Source organism: Amblyraja radiata, chromosome 2 (genome assembly GCF_010909765.2).
Source record: "Amblyraja radiata isolate CabotCenter1 chromosome 2, sAmbRad1.1.pri, whole genome shotgun sequence".
NCBI lineage: Eukaryota > Metazoa > Chordata > Chondrichthyes > Rajiformes > Rajidae > Amblyraja > Amblyraja radiata.
Genome location: NC_045957.1, coordinates 122,237,355 through 122,253,257, shown reverse-complemented (window position 1 = coordinate 122,253,257; position 15,903 = coordinate 122,237,355). Strand labels below are relative to the sequence as shown.

Here is a 15,903-nt window from a genome sequence, read left to right as displayed (position 1 = left end):
TACAAGCCTAGTCGCTCCATTCTCTCAGCATATGACAGTCCCGCCATCCGGGGAATTAACCTTGTAAACCTATGCTGCACTCCTTCTGTAGAAAGAATGTCCTTCCTCAAATTAGGAGAACAAAACTGCACACAATACTCCAGGTGTGGTCTCACTAGGGCCCTGTACAACTGTAGAAGGACCTATTTGCTCCTATACTCAACTCCTCTTGTTATAAAGGCCAACATGCCATTGCTATCTCCACTGCCTGCTGAACCTGCTACCAAAGTGGATAACCTCACATTTATCCACGTTAAACTGCATCTGCCATGCATCTGCCCCCTCACCCAACCTGTCCAAGTCACCCTGCATTCTCATAGCATCCTCCTCACAGTTCACACTGCCATCCAGCTTTGATTCAACAACAAATTTGCTAATGTTACTTTTAATCCCTTCATCTAAATCATTAATGTATATTGTAAATAGCTGCGATCCCAGCACCGAGTCTTGCGGTACCCCACTAGTCACTGCCTGCCATTCTGAAAGGGATCCGTTAATCCCTTCTCTTTATTTCCTGTCTTCCAACCAATTTTCTATTCATGTCAGCACTCTACCCCCAATACCATGTGCTCTAATTTTGCCCACTAATCTCCTATGTGGGACCTCATCAAATGCTTTCTGAAAGTCCAGGTACACTACATCCACTGGCTCTCCCTTGTCCATTTTCCTAGTTACATCCTCAAAAAATTCCAGAAGATTAGTCAAGCATGATTTCCCCTTCGTAAATCCATGCTGACTCGGACCGAACCTGTTACTGCTATCCAAATGTTCGGCTATTTCATTATTTATAATTGACTCCAGCATCTTCCCCACCACCGATGTCAGGCTAACTGGTCTATAATTCCCTGTTTTCTCTCTCCCTCCTTTCTTGAAAAGTGCGATAACATTTGCAACCCTCCAATCCACAGAAATTGATCCAGAATTGAAAGAACATGGGAAAATGATCACCAAGGAGATGAGGAATTTATTTAGTCAGAGGGTTGTGATACTGTGTAGTTCTCTGCCACATGTGGGCTGAAGGACCTGTTTCCGCGCTGTATCTCTAAAGCTAAAACGTACAGGTTTGTCGGTTAATTGGCTTCGGTAAATCATACATTGTCCCTCGTGTGTGTAGGATAGTGCTAATGTACGGGGTGATCGCTGGTCGTTGCGGATCCAGCGGGCCCCGAAGGTCCTGTTTCGGAGCTGTATCTCTAAACTAAACTAAGAGAAATCTGCTGTTGGAGTAGATGTTTAAAAGAGTGGACAATTGTAATGTACAGGGTATGACTGGCGATCAGATGTGGAATTCATTGCCGCAGAAGGCTGTGGAGGCCAGGTCAATAGATTTTTTTAATAAGGTGGAGATTGATAGATTAGTGATTGGTAAGGGGTTTTGGGCTTGTGGGGGAAGAAGGCAGGAGAATAGGGTTCATCAGTGATAGGTGTAGGTGCAGCGAGACCTGGGTGTCCTTGTACACCGGTCACTGAAAGTTGGCGTGCAGGTACAGCAGGCAGTGAAGAAAGCTAATGGAATGGTGGCAAGAGGATTTCAGTATAGGAGTAAAGAGGTTCTTCTGCAGTTGTATAGGGCTCTGGTAAGACCACATCTGGAGTATTGTGTACAGTTTTGGTCTCCTAATTTGAGGAAGGACATCCTTGTGATTGAGGCAGTGCAGCGTAGGTTCACCAGATCGATCCCTGGGATGGCGGGACTGTCATATGAGGAAAGATCGGAAAAGACTAGGCTTGTATTCGCTGGAGTTTAGAAGGATGAGCGGGTAGGGGAGGAGGATCTTATAGAAACATATCAGATTATAAAAGGACTGGACAAGCTAGATGCAGGAAAAATGTTCCCCTGATGTTGGGCGAGTCCAGAACCAGGGGCCACAGTCTTAGAATAAAGTGGAGGCCATTTAAAAGAAGGCAGGCACGGGTTATTGATTGGGGAAGATCAGCCATGATCACAATGAACGGCGGTGCTGGCTCGAAGGGTCGAATGGCCTCCTCCTGCACCTATTTTCTACGTTTCTAGGAGCAGAATTAGGCCATTCTGCCCATCAAGGCTACTCCGCCATTCATTCATGGCTGATCTATCTCTCCCTCCTAACCCCATTCTCCTGCCTTCTCCCCATAACCTGACACCCGCACTAATCAAGAACCTATCGAACTCTGCCTTTAAAAAAATCCACTGACTTGGCCTCCACAGCCTTCTGTGGCAAAGACTTCCACGGATTCACCAACTGAAAGGGAGAGATAGATAAGCCTTGATTGAATGGCGGAGTAGACTCGATGGGCTGAATGGCCTAATTCTGCTCCTACGACTTATGAACTTAGGAGATTCACTTCTGTGACTATCAATTCTGAAGGTTTTTGGAAAATTTAGAGTCTTAGCTTGGCCATAAAGGCCAGTTGTCCTGGTGATAGAACAGGGTCAGAGTTTCAGTTTAGTTTATTGTCACGTGTATCGAGATACAGTGAAAAACGTTTGTTGCGTGCTATCCAGTCAGTGGAAAGACAATACATGATTACAATCGAGCCGTCCACAGTGTACAGATACAGGATAAAGGGAATAAAGTTTAGTGCCAAATAAAGCCAGTAATGTCCGATTAAAGATAGTCCGAGGGTCTCCAATGAGACAGATGGGAGGTCAGGACCGCTCTCTAGTTGGTGACAGGGTTGTCCCTAGTGTGTGTGGGATAGTGTTAGTGTGCGGGGCTGACCAAGGCACTGCAGGTGCTGGTTGTAGACGCTTGCAAGTTTTGATGTGGGTCGCCCTGAATTGATGAGATTAATTCAGTTCAGTTTAGTTTGGAGACACAGTGTGGAAACAGGCGCCGACCAACGATCACCCCATACACGAACACAATCCTACACATTGTTTTTTTCTCCTAACTAGAAAGATAGTTAGTTTAGTTTATTGTCACGTGTACTGATGTGCAGTGAAAAGCTTTTATTATCCAGTCAGCAGTCAGGACTATACATGATTACAATCGAGCCATCCACAATGTACAGATACAGAATAAAGGGAATAACGTTTAGTGCAAGATAAAGTCCAGTAATGTCCGATTAAAGAGTCTGAGGGTCTGAGATAGATAGTAGTTCAGCTCTGCTCTCTAGTTGTGATAGGATGGTTCAGTTGCCTAACAGCTGGGAAGAAACTGTCCCTGAATCTGGAGGTGTGCATTTTCACACTTCTGTACCTCTTGCCTGATGGGAGAGGGGAGAAGAGGGAGTGACCAGGGTGCGACTCGTCCTTGATTATGCTGCTGGCCTTGCCGAGGCAGCGTGAGGTGTAGATGGAGTCGATGGAAGGGAGGTTGGTTTTGTGATGGTCTGGGCTGCGTCCACATTTCTCTGCAGTTTCTTGCGGTGTTGGATGGAGCTGTTCCCAAACCGAGCTGTGATGCATCCCGATAAAGTGCTTTCTACGGCGCATCTGTAGAAGTTGGTGAGAGTTGTGGGGGCCATGGTGGACCTGTCGGGCAGGTCAGGCAGCATTTGTGAAGGAAATGGTCAGATGATGGGTCGACTAGGCTTGTATTCACAGGAATTTAGAAGGATGAGAGAGAATCTTATAGAAACATATAGAGTTCTTAAGGGATTGGACAGGCCAGATGCAGTAAAAAATGTTCCCGATATCAGGGCTGCCAACATTGGGTGAGAGTTGGGAGTGAGAAATTGCGAGAGACCAAGCCCGAGGGAGCATAGCGACTGGGGGTGGGGGGGGGGGGGGGGGGTGGGTGGGTGGGAGGTGGGGGGGTGGGTGGGAGGAGGGGGGGTGGGTGGGAGGAGGGGGGGGGGGGGAGGAGGGTGTCCCCCTCCCATTGGAATTGTGCAATATGGTGCATACTGCAGCGAGTCTTTTAACTTACACTTGAATACAATATATATGCTTTAAATTGGATTGGAGCGTTTTTGAAAGGGGGGAGGCTGTGCGATCACTGATCACTGGCCTTGGGGGTACCCGGTGAGGGAGTGGAGCAACCGAGTGGGGAGAGGGTGTGGAAGAAGGGGTTCCCCCCTCCAAGGGTAGGAACATTTTGAAATTTGATGTATTAAAATCGTTTTAGTGCACTGTAGAAGTATGATTTCAATGTTTTTTGTATGAAGTATTTTTAAGAGGTAACTTTTTACGGGGTAACTTTATCCACACAAAGGGTGATGGGTGTATGGAACAAGCTGCCAGAGGAGGTAGTTGAGGCAGGGACCATCCCAACATTTAAGAAAAAGTTAGACTGATGCATGGATAGGACAGGTTTGGAGGTATGGACCAAAAGCAGGTAGCGTAGCTGGGGCATGTTGGCGGGTGTGGGCAAGTTGCACCGAAGGGCCTGTTTTCACACAGTATCACTCTATGACTACATTATACCTCCACCATACATGAATGCTTCAAAATCAAGTGATCGAGTTTTATTGCCATATACTCAAGCATAGAAACATAGAAAAGAGGTGCAGGAATAGGCCATTGGCCCTTCGAGCCAGCATTGCCATTCAATATGATCATGGCTATTCATCTAAAATCAGCACCTCTTTCCTGTTTTTTCCCCATATCCCTTGATGTTGTTAGCCCCAAGAACTAAATCCAGCTCTTGAAAACATCCAGTGAATTGGCCTGCACTGCCTTCTGTGGCAGAGAATTCCACAGATTCACAACTCTCTGCGTGAAGAAAGTTTGTCCTCCATCTCAGTCCTAACTGGACCCCCCTTTATTCTTAAACTGTGACCCCTGGTTCTGAACGCCCCCAACATCAGGAACATTTTTCCTGCAGTTACAGTCAGTGAAAATCTAGCAGGCAAGCAGGATGCTTTCTCCAACCACCCCCATTTAAAGTCCACTATCTTCCACCGTTTCTACCCAGTGCTTGGTACTTACTTCCAGCAGCCACTGGTTGTCCTCCAGGATGCACTCTCTCTCCTCTCAACCCCCCTCTCTCTCCCCCCTCTATCTCTCCCCTCCATCTCTCTTCCCCCTCTCTCTCTCCTCACCCCTCTCCCTTGTCTCCCCCTCTCCCCTCCCCACTCTCTCTCCCCTCTTCCCCTCTCTCCTCTCTTCCCCTCTCTCTCCCCCCTCTCTCCCTCCTCTCTCCGTCCCACCTCACTCTCCCCCCTCTCGTCCCCTCCCCTCTCTCCCCTCTCTTTCCCCTAACTCTCTCTCCCCTCTCTTTCCACTAACTCTCTCTCCCCTCTCTTCCCCCCCTCTTTCTTCTCTCTCTCCCTCCCCTTTCTCTCTCCCCCTCACTTCCCCCTCTCTTTCTTTCTCCCTCCCTCTCTATCTCCCCCTCTCCCTCTCCACACACTCGCCCCTCTCTCTGTCTCTCCTCTCACCTCTCTCTTCCCCCCCTCTCTCTCTCATCTCTCTTTCCTCATCTCTCATCCTCTCTCTCCCCTCTCTTTCTCCTGTCTCTATCTCCTCTTTCTCTTTGCCCCCATCTCTCTCTTTCCCCCTCTTTTACCACCCCTCTCTCTCCCATTCTCTCCTACCCTCTCTTCCCTCTCCACCCCCTCTCTCTCTTCCCTTTCTTCCCACTCACCCCTCTCTCTCCCCCTCTCCCACCTCACCCCCCCTCTCCCCTACCTCTTTCCCCCTCTCCCTCTTCTCTCTCTCCATTCACCCCCCCCCCCCCCTTCTCTCCCTTCTCACCCCCTCTCTCTCCCCCCCGTCTCCCTGTCTCCTTCCCCTCTCTCTCTCTCCACCTCCCTTTGAGAGTCTGTCCCTTCGGCACAGAGACTCTCGCGGCAGCGGCGCTTCCGACGCCTCCGACGGCCCGGGACACTCGCACTGTCCGTAGTGCTCCATGGCCGAAGCTGCAGCGAGCGACTCGCTAGCCGCGCAAATACTCGTCAGCCCCGCAAACTCACCAGCCCCGGCTCCCCGCATCTGTATCCGCCCGCTGCTTCCATCCCTCCCTCAGCCCCGGCTCTCCAACACCCGCGGACCATGCAGTTTATCTGAGTTTTGAAATTTTTGTTGATCACAGAATTTCTCACCACAGAGCGTGAGAAATTTCTGATCAGCGTGAGGGCGTGAGAGTTTGCTTGAGGGCGTGATTCTCACGCTCAAAGCATGAGAGTTGGCAGCCCTGCGATATTGGGGGAGTCCAGAGCCAGGGGCCACAGTTTCAGAATAAGGGGTAGGCCATTTATGACTTAGATGAGGAAATTCTTTTGCACCCAGTCTGTGGAATTCTCTGCCACAGAAGGCAGTGGAGGCCAATTCACTGGATGTTTTCAAGAGAGAGTATATTTAGCTCTTGGGGCTAAAGGAATCAAGGAATATGGGGAGAAAGCAGGAATGGGGGACTGATTTTGGATGATCAGCCATGATCGTATTGAATGGCCTACTCCTGCACCTATTTTCTATGTTTCTATGATGTTTTGTGGTGGGACCCTTCAGACTGATGGTGTAGGGGTGAGAAAGCTGGAAAAGAGATGTGGGTGGGGGTCACAAATCTGGAAATAGACATTAGACAATAGGTGCAGGAGTAGGCCATTCGGCCCTTCGAGCCAGCACCACCATTCAATGTGATCATGGCTGATCATCCATAATCAGTACCCCGTTCCTGCCTTCTACGCATATCCCCTGACTCTGCTATCTTTAAGAGCTCTATCAAGCTCTCTCTTGAAAGTATCCAGAGAACCTGCCTCCACCGCCCTCTGAGGCAGAGAATTACACAGACTCACAACTCTGTGAAAAAGTGTTTCCTCATATTCATTCTAAATGGCTTACCCCTTATTCTTAAGCTGTGGCCCTGGTTCTGGACTCCCCCCAACATCAGGAACATGTTTCCTGCCTCTAGCGTGTCCAAACCCATTAATAATCTTATATGTTTCAATAAGATCGCCTCTCATCCTTCTAAACTCCAGAGTGTACAAGCCCAGCTACTCCATTTTCTCAGCATATGACAGTCCCGCCATCCCGGAATTAACCTTGTGAAACTACGCTGCACTTCCTCAATAGCAAGGATGTCCTTCCTCAAATTAGGGGACCAAAACTGCACACAATCCTCCAAGTGTGGTCTCACTAGGGCTCTGTACAACTGCAGAAGGACCTCTTTGCTCCTATACTCAACTCCTCTTGTTATGAAGGCCAACATGCCATTCGCTTTCTTCACTGTCTGCTGTACAATAGACATAGGTGCAGGAATAGGACATCCGCCCTTCCAGCCATTCACTGTGATCATGGCTGATCATCCACAATCAGTACCCCGTTCCTGCCTTCTCCCCATATCCCTTGACTCCGCTTTCTTTAAGAGCTCTATCTAACTCTCTCTTGAAATCCTCCACTACCTTCTGAGGCAGAGAATTCCACAGATCAAGTCAAGTTTATCAAGTCATGTCAAGTTTATTCGTCACATACGCATATTGTAGTGAAATGAAAAGTGGCAATGCTTGCGGATTGTGCAAAAAAAAACAACAAAAACAACAACAAAACAGAATAGAACAGAATCACTAATTACATATTTGTGGGAGAAAAAAAAAGAAAAAACAGCAATTTTGAAAGACACCACACAACAGTAAATTGGTACAGTAAGTTAGTCCCTGGTGTGATAGGTTGACAGTCCTAATGGCCTCTGGGAAGAAACTCCTTCTCAACCTCTCTGTTTTCACAGCATGGCAACGGAGGCGTTTGCCTGACCGTAGCAGCTGGAACAGTCTGTTGCTGGTGTGGTAGGGGTCCCCCATGATCTTGTTGGCTCTGGATTTGCACCTCCTGATGTATAGTTCCTGCAGGTGGGCGAGTGTAGTTCCCATAGTGCGTTCGGCCGAACGCATTACTCTCTGCAGAGCCTTCTTGTCCTGGGCAGAGCTGTTCCCAAACCAGATTGTGATGTTTCCAGATAAGATGCTTTCCATAGCCGCTGAGTAGAAGCACTGGAGGATCCTGAGACACTCTCTGATTCACAACTCTCTGGATGGAAAAAGTGATGGGTTGCTTTTTAAAATGGGGGCCGCTGCAGGCCGCTGTGCACCTCGCGGGGCTTCTCACGGTTCTGTCCTTTCACCTACTTCAGGAACTGACTCAGGAGACCCCGACTGCGTCCAGACAACTGGTGAAACGGATGACGTCTCTGCAGGTGGATTGTGTCGGGCTGATGCCAGACACCCCAACCAGAGGTATGTCAGTACAACACCAGTTCACTTTGATAACTATAGCTGCTCCTCCACCTACCATGGTGGTTATCTTCCGTTAAACCCATCATAAATCGAAAGTATCGCAAGTGGAAAACGCATTTAATACATCGCCATCACGTGACTGTAAGTGACGTGCGGCTCGCTGCCATTGCCTGGCATTTGCCGATCGTAAAGTCGAAATATCGTAAATCGAAGCATCGTAAATCGGGGAGCATCTTTGCAACTTTGTCAGCGCCGTAGTTGGCCGCTATTTGTATACATTGGGTACAAAACTAATTTGTTTTGTTTTCAAGAGAGATTTAAGGGCCTGTCCCACTTGGCGATTTTTTGGCGACTGCCGGCGTCACATCAGTGTCGCCAAAAGATTTTGAACATTTCTAAATTCAGCTGCGACAAAAAAAATGTTGCGACACTTGAGCAAAACACCGCATGTCATACATCATCACGCCGCGTATTTTTCAGTGACCTGATACGTCAGTCAATGATGCCGGCAGTCGCCGATAAAAATGCCAAATGGGACAGGCCCTTTAGATTTCGCTCCTAGGTCTAAAGGAATCAAGGGATATGGGGAGAAAGCAGGAACGAGGTGCTGATTTTGGATGATCAGCCATGATCATAAAGAATGGCGGTGCTGGCTCAAAGGGCCGAATGGCCTACTGCGCCTATTTTCTATGTTTCTATGCAAGCAAAGAATCTCACATGTGACAATGAAGTATTCCATTCCATAAATGTGTAGGAAGGAACTACAGATGCTGGTTTACACCGAAGATGGACACAAAATACTGGAGTGGCTCAGCGGGACATCTCTGGAGAGCAGGAATGGGTGACACTTCTTCAGAAGGGTCTAAACAAGGGTCTTGACCTGAAACGTCACCCCTTTCTTCTATCCAGAGATGCTCCCTGACCCGCTGAGTTACTCCAGCACTCTGTGAAACGTCACTTATCCATGTTCTCTACAGATGCTGCCTGACCCGCTGAGTTACTCCAGCACTCTGTGTTTACCTTCAATAAAGTTGAGGAGTGCATTGTTGGACTTGTGAACTCCATCGCCCTCTGGTGGAGCAGACTGACTAACTTCAACAAAGCATTCATCAAGGCTCCGCATGGTAGACTAATCTGGAAGGTTAGATCCTATGGGATCCAAGGTGAGATAGCTGAATGGATAGAAAATTGGCTTCATGGAAGGAAGCAGAGGGTGATGGTAGAAGGTTACTTCTCGGACTGGTGGTCGGTGACAAGTGATGTGCCTCAGGGTTCGGTGCTGGGCCCGTTGCTATTCGTCATCTACATCAATGATTTGGATGAGAATATACATGTTTTGCAGAAAATACAGAAGTGGGTGGTTTTGCAGATAGTGAAGATGGTTGCAGTAGGATCTGGATCAATTGGCCAGATGGGCTGAGGAATGGTTGATGGAATTTAATACAGAGAGATATGAGGTGTTGCATTTTGGGAAGTCTAACAAGGGCAAGACCTACACAGTGAATGGCAGGGCTCTGGGGAGTGTTGTAGAGCAGAGGGATCTCGGAGTGCAGGTAGAAAGTTCCTTGTGTGTAGGATAGTGTTGGGGCATGTGCAGTGGGACTAGTGTAGTCACAGAGTGACACAGCGTGGAAACAGTCCCTTCGGCCCAACTTGCCCACACTGACCAAAATGTCCCAGCTACACTAGTCCCACCTGCCTGCGTTTGCCCCATATCCCTCTAAACCTGTCCTATCCATGCACCTGTCTAACTGTTTCTTAAATGTTGGGATAGTCCCAGCCTCAACTACCTCCTCCGGCAGCTCGTTTATAATGTTGTGATAGGACCTGCATAATTTATAATTGTAGTTGTGTATAAAATATAAACATAATGCATAATTATAATTTCTTGATTTAATAGGAATCCGAGGGGAAACATTTTCACACAAAGGGTGGTGTGGGTGTATGGAACGAGCTGCCAGAGGAGGTAGTTGCGGCTGGGAAACATTTTAAGAAACATTTAGACAGGTACATGGATAGGCAGGTTTAGAGGGATATGGACCAAGTGCAGGCAGGTGGGACTAGTGTAGATGGTTTGAGTTCAGTTTATTGTCACGAGGTACAGTGCAAAATTTTTGTTGCGTGCTGACAAGTCAGCGGCAAGACAATACATGATTACTATGTTAAAGGGAATAACATGCACAAGGTTTTGTCCAGTAAAGTCTGATCCTAGTTAGTCCAAGGGTCACCAATGAGGTAGATAGTAGTTGTGGTAGGATGGTTCAGTTGCCTAATAACAGCTGGGAAGAAACTGTCCCTGAATCTGGAGGTGTGCGTTTTCACATTTCGGTACCTCTTGGCTGATGGGAGAGGGGAGAAGAAGGAGTGGCGGGGGTGAGACTGGTTCTTGATTATGCTGCTAGCTTTGCCGAGGCAGCGTGAGGTGCAGATGGAGTCAATGGAAGAGAGGGCAGACACAAAAAGCTGGAGTAACTCAACGGGTCAGGCAGCATCTGTGGAGAACATGGATAGGTGACGTTTCACAGAGTGCTGGAGTAACTCAGCGGGTCAGGCAGCATCTCTGGAGAAAAGGGATAGGTGACGAAATATAGGAGTAGACTATTTTCTAAATGGTTACAAAATCCATAAATCGGAGCTGCAAAGGGATTTGCGAGTGCTGGTGTAAGATTCCCAAGAAGATAATTTGCAAGTGGAATTGGTGGTAAAAAAGACTAGAATACAAAAAACAGGTACACGCTGGAGTTTAGAAGGTACTTCGGTACCTCATTGAAACTTACCGAATAGTGAAAGGCCTGGATAGAGTGGATGTGGAGAGGATGTTTCCACTAGTGGGAGAGTCTAGGACCAGAGGGCACAGCCTCAGAATTAAAGATCGTTCCTTTAGGAAGGAAATGAGGAGGAATTTATTTAATCAGAGGGTGGTGAATCTGTGAGATTCATTGCCACAGACGGCGGTGGAGGCCAAGTCAGTGGATACTTTTAAGGCAGAGATAGATAGATTCTTGATTAGTACGGTGTCGGGAGTTATGGGAGAAGGCAGAATGGGGTTAGGAGGAAGAGGTAGATCAGCCATGATTGAACGGCGGAGTAGACTTGATGGGTCGAATGGCCTAATTCTACTTCTATTCCTTATGACCTCATTCCTGGAATCATTCTTGTAAACTTCCTCTGGACCCTCTCCGGAGCCAGCACATCCATCCTCGGATATGGGGCCCAAAATTGCTCACAATAGTTCAAATGCGGCCTGACCAGCGCCTTATAGAGCCTCATCCTGCTCCTATCACTCACTGTATGAACGCGTGACTGTAACGTGTACCGTTTTCCTTGCAGACGACCCGTTTTCACTGCACAGCTCACAAGTGGCATCTGCGAACGGTCACTCGCTGGAGGGCTCCTTCAACGCCAGCGGGTTGAGCCAGCCGGTCGAGAACCAGCAGGACAGCTCGTGCGAGAGCAGGGAGGACGAGCAAGTGAGGAGGAAGCTTGGGGAGGAGCTGAGGTACCACAAGACGGGCAGCCGGCTAGATGCCTCGTTGGCGGCGGGCACCCGGCTAGGCGCCTCGTTGGCAGCGGCCAACCGGCTAGAAGGCATCCGGGACGAGTTGATAAAGGAGCGGAGCAAGCGGGTCTCCAACGAGCCGGCCTTCGGCAGCTCTTACCCTGCCGTGGCCACCAGCCTGCCTAGGGCAGAACCCAACGAGGACCTGTACACCTCCCACCACCCCTCGGCCGACCTCTCGCGGATCATCAAGGAGGAGACCAACTTCCAGCACCCGAGCAAGCACAGTTACCCGGGGTACCTCGTGGACTACAGATCCCCTGCTCTACAGACACCAGCTCTCGTTCCCACTCCGGAGACCGCTGCCTCATCGAAAGCACAGCTCGGTACCTGGAATCAATACCCATGGGGAGGTGAGTAAGAAAGAATTGTAGAAGCTGGTTTAAATCGAAGGTAGACACAAAATGGTGGAGTAACTCAGCGGGTGAGGCAGCATCTCTGGAGAGAAGGAATGGGCGACGTTTTGGGTCGAGGAGAAGGGTCCAGCGTTTTGTGTCTACCCGTGGGGAGGTAATGTGCTACCCAGAGTACACCATTTGTTACAGTGGCTCAGCGGTAGAGTCGCTGCATCACAGCGCCAGAGACCTGGGTTCAAACCTGACTAAGTGTGCTGTCTGCACGGAGGTTGTACGTTCTCCCCGTTACATCGTGGGTTTTCTACGATATCTTCGGATTTCTCCCACACTCCAAACATGTGCAAATTTGCAGATTAATTTGGCTTGGTGTAAATGTAAAAATTGTCCCAGGCTTAGGATAGTGTTAATCTGCAGGGATCGCTGGTCGGTGTGGACTTGGTGGGCCAAAGGCCCTATTTGGGCGCTGCATCTGTGAACTAAACTAAACCCATGTGTTGGAAGGAACTGCAGATGCTGGTTAAAACTGAAGATAGGCACAAAATGCAGGAGTAACTCACCTGACTCTCAGTCTGAAGAAATGTCTCGACCCAAAGCGTCACCTATCCATGTTCTCCGCAGATGCTGCCTGACCCGCTGAGTTACTCGAGCATTTTGTGTCTATGGATCACTACGCCTCCATACTCTCCTTACAAACTTCCTTGCATCTTTAATATTTAAAAGGTTCAATAGTTCATAAGGTTGATAAAGTTACAGAGGCAGGATTAGGCCATTCGGCCCATCGAGTCTACACCGGCATTCGTAAAGGCTGATTTACAACTCGTTCCGAATGTTTCTTTTGTCTTATTTCCTTCCAATGTCAGGACCTCAAAGTGTATCTGATATCTACGTTGGGAATTATATCCGGAATCCTGTCAGCCAGACGGAACAGAGCAACCTGAAGAATTTTGGCCAAGGTAAGGTCACGGTGGCGCAGCGGTAGAGTTGCTGCTTTACAGCGAATGCAGCGCCGGAGACCCGGGTTCGATCCCGACTACGGGTTCTGTCTGTACGGAGTTTGTACGTTCTCTCAGTGACCTGCGCGGGCTTTCTCCGAGATCTTCCACACTCCAAAGACGTACAGGTTTGTAGGTTAATTGGTTTGGAAAATGTAAAAACATTGTCCCTGGTGGGCATAGGATGGAGTTAATGAACGGGGATCGCAGGTTGGCGCGGGCCGAAGGGCCTGTTTCCGCGCTGCATCTCTAAACTAAACTAAACTAAGGGTTGGTTTCTTCAGAGAGTTCTTACACTAACTCTCCGTGTTGAAGATATTGAACTTTCTCCCCGTGACCTGCGTGGGTTTTCTCCGGGTGCTCCGGTTTTCTCCCACGCTCCAAAGACGTACAGGTTTGTAGGTTAATTGGCTTCGGTAAAAAAATAGTTAATTGGTTCTAGTGTGTGTAGGATAGTGCTAGTAAGCACGGGGTAAGCTGATCCTGTTGGCTCACATCCCTCTAAACCTTTCCTATCCATGTACCTGTCTAAATGGACAGATGACATTTCGGGTCGAGACCCGTCATCAGAAGAAGTCTGAAGGAGAGTCCTGACCTGTACGTCAACTGTGCAATTCCCTCCGCGGGTGATCGCTGGTCGACACGGGCTCAGTGGGCCGAATGGCGGATTTCTGTTCTTTAAAACTAAAACTACAAACCAAACACTAAAAAATGACACGGAGTGCTGCAGTAACTCAGCGGGTCAGGCATCATCTGTGGAGAACATGGATAGGTGACGTTTCACAGAGTGCTGGAGTAACTCAACGGGTCAGGCAGCATCTCTGGAGAACATGGATAAGTGACATTTCAGATCGAGACCCTTCTTCATAAGTTTATGTTCATGTTATTGGAGTCATTCAGCCCATCAGGTCTACTCTGCCATTCAATCATGGCTGATCTATCTCTCCCTTTTAACCCCATTCTCCTGCCTTCTCCCCATAACCCCTGACACCCGCATTAATTAAGAATCTATATATCTCTGCCTTAAAAATATCCATTGACTTGGCCTGCACAGCATTCTATAGCAATCAATTCCACAGACTCACCACCCTCTGACTAAAGAAATTCCTCCTCATCTCCTTCCAAAAGGAACGTCCTTTTATTCTGAGGCTGTGACATCTGGCCCTAGACTCTCCCACTAGTGGAAACATCCTCTCCACATCCACTCTATCCAGGCCTTTCACTATTCGGTATGTTTCAATGAGGTCCCTCCTCCTTCTAAACTCCAGCGAGTACAGGCCCAGTGCCATCAAATCCCTGGAGGAACTTTCTGTTAACTCTTTCCCCTCTCACCTTAAACCTGTGACCTCTGGTTCTTGATTCACCTACCTTGGGTAAAAGACTGTGCATCCACCCTATGTAATCCCCTCATGATTTTATATGACACTATAAATTCATCTCAGTCATAAAGTCCTAACCTCTCCCTGTAGCTCAAGCCCTCGTGTCCTGGCAACAGCCTCGTAAAACCTGATCTTCCGGTTGCTAAACCCTTTAACTCCCCCTCCCATTCCTACACTGACCTTTCTGTCCTGGGCCTCCTCCATTGCCAGAGTGAGGCCTAGCGCAAATCGGAGGAACAGCGCCTCATATTTCACTGGGGCAGCTTACACCCCAACGGTATGAACATTAACTTCAAGTAAGACTTGCTTTTCCTCCCTCCATTCCCTCCTCCTTCCCATTTCTCCCACCAGTCTGACTGTCCCCGATTACATTTTATCTGTTTGCTTTGTTGTCATCTTATCCTAGCTAACAATGATCTAATTCACATTCTCCTTCAGCCGCATCTCTTTTGATCTCTCATTTTCACACCTTACCCTTCCTTATCTCTGTGTCTTCCTCTCCTCTGACTCTCAATCTGAAGAAGGGTCTCGACCCGAAACATCGCCTATCCATGTTCACCAGAGATGCTGCCTGACCCGCTGTGTTACTCCAGCACTCTGTGTCTATCTTGTAAATCTTCTGCTGTTTCTTGTCTCCCATTCTGTAGAAGGTCAGCACAGCATCTGCTTGTCCCACACCAGGAGTGTTCAGATTGGTGACAATAACACTATGTACGTTGAAAAAAAGGTCACCAACAAAAAAAAACATAAAGACGTCAAGCCGCCCAGGCAGACAGCTAACGCTCATCTTCAGCAGAATTTGGGTATGACAACGTTTTTGACGTCAAATAAAACAATGAACAGTTTATTGAAAAGTAAAGGGCCTGTCCCACGAGCATGCGACCTGCATGCGGCAAGCGCGACCTAAAGGGCCGGTCCCACCAGCATGCGCTTGCATGCGGCAAGCATGTCGCTTGAGCCGTATGACCTCGCGGGGCCGGTCACCCACTTCGATCGCCGGAGCCGTATGGAGTTGTGCGGAGCTGGTTTCCGACATCGCGCGGGGCTCCGAAAAACTGACCGTGTTTAAAAATTCCGCCCGGCAACGGCCTGCCGGCCCGCAGCCGCCTCGACGCTGTGTCACTCACTCGACCTCCGCGTGGCTCCCGCTTCTGTTTTGGTCGCGCTTGCCGCATGCCGTACGGCTCAAGCGACCACGTTAGGACCACGTGGTGGGACCGGCCCTTTAGGTCGCATGCTCGTGGGACAGGCCTTTAAGTTTGTTATTTTTTTGCTTATTTTTCATTCATTTGTTCTATATCTCCTCCACATCACCGTTTATATCTCTCGTTTCCCCTTCCCCTGAATCTCAGTCTGCTGGAGGGTCTCGACCCGAAACGTCACCCATTCCTTCTCACCAGAGATGTTGCCTGTCCCACTGAGTTACTCCAGCATTGTGCCTCTGTTTATTGGTATGGATTAATTAATATGTTCTCGTGTAT

General features: G+C 48.6%; 1 protein-coding gene across 1 annotated transcript in view; it reads left to right on the top strand.

Moving 5' to 3' along the window:
* Positions 1-15,903, top strand: part of ripk1 (receptor interacting serine/threonine kinase 1) — a 38,079-nt gene that overhangs the window by 17,920 nt on the left and 4,256 nt on the right. Inside the window, exons 8-11 of the mRNA XM_033014704.1 lie at positions 8,034-8,136; positions 11,467-12,048; positions 12,912-13,004; positions 15,070-15,225. Of these exons, the coding sequence (XP_032870595.1) occupies positions 8,034-8,136; positions 11,467-12,048; positions 12,912-13,004; positions 15,070-15,225 (934 nt within the window). The remainder of the gene's footprint in view (positions 1-8,033; positions 8,137-11,466; positions 12,049-12,911; positions 13,005-15,069; positions 15,226-15,903) is intronic.